General features: G+C 38.6%; 1 protein-coding gene across 1 annotated transcript in view; it reads right to left on the reverse strand.

Annotated features, from left to right (window-relative positions):
- The window catches only part of LOC106957563 (thyrotropin-releasing hormone-degrading ectoenzyme), a 162,778-nt gene that overhangs the window by 44,066 nt on the left and 112,477 nt on the right, over positions 1–6,235 (reverse strand). The window contains exon 6 of the mRNA XM_015048950.1: positions 3,883–3,996. Within this exon, the coding sequence (XP_014904436.1) occupies positions 3,883–3,996 (114 nt within the window). The remainder of the gene's footprint in view (positions 1–3,882; positions 3,997–6,235) is intronic.

A 6,235-nucleotide genomic window follows, 5' to 3' on the forward strand; every position in this document is an offset into this window, starting at 1 on the left:
CCTCCTGCCGCGTCCCCCCCCTGCCGCGTCCCCCCCCCTGCCGCGTCACCTTCCCTGCCGCGTCACCTTCCCTGCCGCGTCACCTTCCCTGCTGCGTCACCTTCCCTGCTGCGTCACCTTCCTGCTGCGTCACCTTCCCTGCTGCGTCACCTTCCCTGCTGCGTCACCTTCCCTGCTGCGTCACCTTCCTGCTGCGTCACCCTTATGCTGCGTCACCTTCCCTCCTGCGTCACCCTCCTGCTGCGTCACCCTCCTGCTGCGTCACCCTCCTGCTGCGTCACCTTTATCACTTTTTAATCTCCACAGTCTCTCCTGCCCACTTCAGTTGGAAATGGTTTAGTCAAAGTAAACCCAGAAGCATCCAAAACGTTTTAAAACAGAACATTTAAATACGGAATACATTTTTGGCTGATTTTTTTCCGCTTTTGCTGATTGGCTGTTTGCAGAGGTCAGGGGTCGTCCTCTACTGAATTAATATTATTGAAACGTTGAGGCTAATCTGATGAGTGGCTCAGTTAAAGCAAAAAGTTTCTGATTTTAGATGAAAAGCTTTAGTCGGATTTTAAGATTTTCTTACATTAAAAATAAATCATCAATTCATGTAAACCAAATTATCTGGAAATTAAAGGTTTAATTTGGTGATTAGGAGTTAATCTGTTATTATCCGTTTGTTTTGTTGTGACTTCTAAAGTTTTATACATTTAATTTAAAGTGTTTTATTTGATATTTTATTTTCTAATTCCACCCAAAGTTTAAATCATATTTTAATCCTTCCTTTCAACCTTTATTTTATGCCAGTTCTCTTTTCCTTTCTTCACGTTTTAATTGATTTCTGCCAACATGTCCGCCTTTAACGAGCTCGGCGTACTTTACCCCGGGGATCAGGCTAAACCTAGACAGAGGCGGCTCTGTCTAATTTATGGATTACAGTGTTTACTGAGGTTAAAATGATTATCTGTTGAGAAATACTGATGCAGTTTTAGATGGTGAGGAAGAATATCAGCAGCATCGACAGGGATCAGTCTAATTCCTGGTTTACAATGGATCAGTGTAATTCCTGATGTGATTAAACCTGAGTGAGACGTGATCTTTGTTTAAATCAAACCAGTGGTTTTCACATTTCATTTCTTCACTTATTTACGTTTTTATTTTCTCTTGACTGAAAATATGAATCTAATAAAATCTGATTGTTTCCAAAAATCAACTGGTTTTGATTTGGGGGTTTGTTGGAAAAAAAGAGAGTAGATTTAAATAACAATATGCTTCTTTCTATTCCTGTTATGTTGATGTTGGACTGTGATGATTATCACTTTACTTGGTTTTTATTCATGTATGTTTGTGTTGTTAATTTCCATGATAAAAAGCTTCGATGCAACAAAAGAACTTCACTGAACCAACAGTTCGGTTTCAAAGCAGCAGGAAAACAGAAACTCCAGCAGATTTCTTTATTTTGTGACTCAAATTTCAACCCAAACCTGATGAAAACATCCGGCTGTTTCTCTGTTCAACGTTTCCTGATCTTTTATTTCCACTGAAACCACCCGCGTTCATTCGCTGCGTCCTTTTACCATTTCTTGGTAAATCGCTCTTTAAATGAGAGATTTTATAAATTCTCCTACAAAGTAAATTTGATGTTTCCCTGTAATAATCCGTTGCCATGGTTATTCTGTGAATCAAAGCCTGTATTTTTCCAGAAGCTTTGATTTGAGCAGAAACCGTCTGTTTGTCTGAGGGATAAATTAGTTTCATTGAATCCTTTCAGGACCAAAGGGACAGTCGGGTCTGACTAATTCCTGGATTTTCTAGATGTTTAAACAGGAGACGGATCTGATTATGGCCTTCGTTATGCACATCGGCACAAACACAGCGAAGGCAAACACACAGTGGACGGCTTCCACCACAAATCACACAATTAGTTCATCAGTTAAACTGAACATTTGGATGAAACTGGAACGACTGAGAGGAACGGAGCAGAGAATCGGACTAAATGAGACATCAGCTCTGATTAACTCAGACTTTCTATCACCTGGAGAGGTGAAACCGGGAGTTCAGCTGCTTCATAATGACCAGATGGACCCAAACTGAGCCAGTACAAAGACACAGATGCCGGGTCGGCGCCGCGTTCAGGAGCAGCTGGTGAACTTTAAACCGTCTGCTGATCCTCCATCCCTTCCAGAGCGCCACTCCTCCTCTCCACCTGTCCTCCTCCTCCAACACGGAGCCGTTTAAACTCGTCTGGGTAGCAGACCGCTCCCCGTTGATCATCGCTCACAGAGCTGGAGGCGTGGCCTCAGATGTTTACCACAGACGGTCCGACACCTTCAGGTAAAAACTGTCGGTGTGAGTATTTTACCCTGCTGTTCGTCGTTCCCTGGTTTATTTTACAGAGTCTCTACATCCAGCGGGTGAAACAATCCCCAGTAAACTGAAATCTTCCTCTACTGGTCTATAAAGGAGGACTTCCAGGAAAATCAGCTCCAATTCCTGACTGAGCAAAAAACCAGTTTATTCCATCAACCTGAGCAGAACGTCGTCGGAAATGATTAGAATTAGACCGAGTACAAAATTCCCACAAGTCTGAACCTCAGTGCACAGCGGAGCCAGTGGATCCACTGGATCTAGTGGAGCAACAAAACGAAAACATGTGGACAACTCTTTACCAACATGCGACAGAAAGACAAGACTGCTGCTATCGGGATCGGCTCGTTAGCATGCTCCAATTTGCTATATTTGTTTTATTTTAAAGCAGCAGCGGCAGCAGCTGCTGCTGCAGCAGCAGCAGCTCCAGCAGGCCGTGTGCTGCAGCTGATAAGCCTCCTCAGTCCAGGCAGTAGTGGAGGTAAATAACGCCGCCCTTCAGCAGAAACAATTTAAAGTCCTGCAGCTCAGAGCTGAAGACGTTTTTAACCAGATCCGCCTCGTCTGGACGAGAAGAAGCAGCAGGAGGCCAAGTTTACGATGAGGAGGAGGAATACGTCTCCTTCATTCACGTTTATTCACCCAGAGGAATCCAGACAAACTCAAAGAGCTGAGCTGGACGTTTCTGTTTCAGTCCTCCAGTGTTAAAAATTATTGATTTTATTCTGGAAAAAACACCTAATTAGTTAATATTTTAGCATTATGAAAATAATAAAAAAAAATTAATACTTGAGGATAAATATAAGTATTTAAGCTGAAACTCTTAGTTCATTTAATAATTTTTAGTTGATATGTAACAATAAAGAAACACACAGAGTAAAATATATAAAACTTTACTATAAAATGTAAAACTTAAAAAAAAATTGATTTTCTAAATTTGGTTAAAAAGGGTTTTAAGCAGAATGTTAATATTTTTAAAAATTATTTAAATATTCAGCTTCAGAAAATATTTAACTGTTTCCAGTCATTGTAGACTTGCAGAAACTTACAGAACATTAAATAAATTATGTAATATTATAAAATATAATTTTATTTTTAATATTAGATATTTTTCAGTTTGACCATTTTTCCATTTCACAAAGTAAAAAAGTCTTAAATTTATCTGATCAAACTTTTTAGGTAAACCTGTTTCAGTTTGAATTTTCATAATGTTGACATGAGGTTTTGATTATTTAGTTTTATGTAAAATTTGTAAAAAAAATATTTTTAATTTAAAAGTTGGCTGAGGTTTAAAAATTCCCAAAATGAGTAAAAATTTGAAAAATATTCCAAGCATTTCTAAAAACCAAATGCTACGTTTGGAAATTTGAATCCAGGACTTACAGAAGTTTATCTTTAAGTTAAACAAGTAAATAAATAATGTTTTATTCCAGACTTTCCTTTGAACTGCAGCTCACTGATTCTGATTCCAGCGCTGAAGGTCCAGACTGATGTTGGACAGAAGGAGAGTTTTGCTCCACTCACCATGTTCCACTTTGGGAAGAGGAAATCTGTGCCGACGTACTCGAAGAAATGCGCGAAGCCTTCCTTCAGCCAGACGTCCTCCCACCACACTGGCGTCACCAGATCACCAAACCACTGAAACACACAAAGATTCGTCTGGTTTTAAATTATAGCAATTATTTTCCTTTTCCATGAACTCCTGAAGGGAACGTCTGAGCTAAACTGCTACTAACACACTGAAAACCCATCTAGCGCTGCAGTAAACAAGTTTACTAGCTAATAACATTGACATAATGCTAATGGCTATGCTACCTACTAACACTGCTGTTAATACACCAATATGAGTGTTTGCTAGATGTTAGCCTTTACAAAATAACAGCTAGTAAACAGTGGGATTAATATGCTACACCTAGACTCGGCTAGCCATAGCATGTTAGCGTGCTAACATAAGTTAGCATTGTATATCTATAAGATGAGGGCATTTTAGCATAACAACCCTGCTAGAATTTACATTAGCATACATTAGAGGCTAATTATGGCTAAAGCTAACATTTACTTTTAGCCTTGATCAATATTTAAGCTAGTTTTAACAATTAGCTACATAAAATCTACCAAATGGTTTTTGATTGTTGCCGTTGATGGTTTGTGTTGCTAAAACTTGGGATTAACAAAACCAGCCATTATTTAAAGGAAACAAAGATTTCTCTAATTAAATGTTTGAAAGTTTGTTTTCAGCTAAATGAGGTTAAATGTTAATTAATAAATAGAAATATTTAAAATGTACATTTCAAACCACAACTTTTCACATATGCAGATACATTTCAACAAATTCTCATCTTTTAAAACCTTAACATGCCATCTGTTATGTAAATTATACGGTAATTTATTTCTCTTTCCAGTCATTTATTTTGTATGGAAATACAATTTTGCCAACATTCCACTATAACTTGATTAAAATGATCACGTAACAGTCAGCATTATAAGTTACCTGCTGTGACACATAAACTGCGTTATAATAAAATTTTATTTTATTTTTTGTAGTGTGTTATAAATATTTGGTGTTAGATGTTGAACTTTGACTAAAAGTTGCAGATTTCTAACGGAGTGAAATCTTTTGAGTTTAACCTTTAACTTGATGAAGTCATACAGACTGATTTTTTTTATTTTCACAAAAGTAAAGTTAAATCTTCACTTTCGTTTTTAAATTTCACTTCCACAATAAGTAAAAAAGATGAACTGATTAGATTTTGCTCCTTTTGCACAGTGAAATTGTTCACGTGTTTTTTTATGAACACCCAAAACTCAGTAGCTGAAGAAATAGATTACATGATTTGAGTGTAAGTGGAACAGAGCGCTTTGTACTATATTAATGGGAAGTTTAGTGGAAGTAAAACAGTGTGGTAGGAAAACCAAAGCCTCATGGAGCAAACAAGGTAGATTTTTTGCTTTGATTTGACATCATTTCATTTCTTTCTTGTCATTTTGTACCTAAACTGAGTTTTTCTGCTTTCACACCAAGCAGGAGGAAAACTCAGCTGTTAGTGAAGCAGCTTTACACTGCAAAAACACAAAAACTTACTGAGTATTTTCATGCAGCTTCTAGTTCGAATGTCTTAGTACTCTTGAAAAAACTAACTTACAAGTAACTTCTAAGCAAGACATAGAAGTTTGATTTAAGATTTATTAAACGTTCCAGTTCCACTGCTGGATTGTTGTTATAATAATCTGCCAGAGGAAGTTTTCCATCAAATTTTACATATAATATTAATATTATATCTTGCTGAAAAGTTACTGACAGGTCAGTTGTGTTTCATTTCCAGTCTAATAAGCCATTTGCACTGGAAACCAGTCTGAAAATACTTGCAAGGATTGTGTTTTTGCAGTGCAAGTCCTGCAGTGATGAGTATTTTTCCAACTAACACTTGAAAACAAGGATGAATTTTCTGCTTTAACAAGCCGCCCAGCTTCTCTGAGTCGTGTTGGAGCGAACCAGAGATAAAGTTTAATAAAAGATAAAGCTTAACTCTGCAGTATCTTCCTGTTTGTTCTGCCTGAATCTGAATGTTAATGTCCACAGAGTGACACCCGGCCACAGGAAACAGAAAACAAGCCTCTGACTCGACTGCGACCCACATGAAACCTCCCGTCTCCTGGAGAAATGCTGCAGGTTCAGCCTGAGTCTCTGGCAGTCAGACTGAACAAGAAAAAGCCTCTGCTTGCATAATTTCATCTGCAGGTGAAACACATTCAGCGAGGAGCCTCAGATGGCGCGGAGCAAAGCGATTCAAGGTGGATTTGTTGTGGAGGTGACGGAGGAGCGGCGGCGGGGCGAGGGCGGCGGCGGGTAAAGGGGGGCGGCGGGGCGAGGGCGGCG

Source organism: Poecilia latipinna, unplaced genomic scaffold (assembly GCF_001443285.1).
Source record: "Poecilia latipinna isolate Pla-1442-1.1 unplaced genomic scaffold, P_latipinna-1.0 Scaffold915, whole genome shotgun sequence".
Lineage (NCBI taxonomy): Eukaryota > Metazoa > Chordata > Actinopteri > Cyprinodontiformes > Poeciliidae > Poecilia > Poecilia latipinna.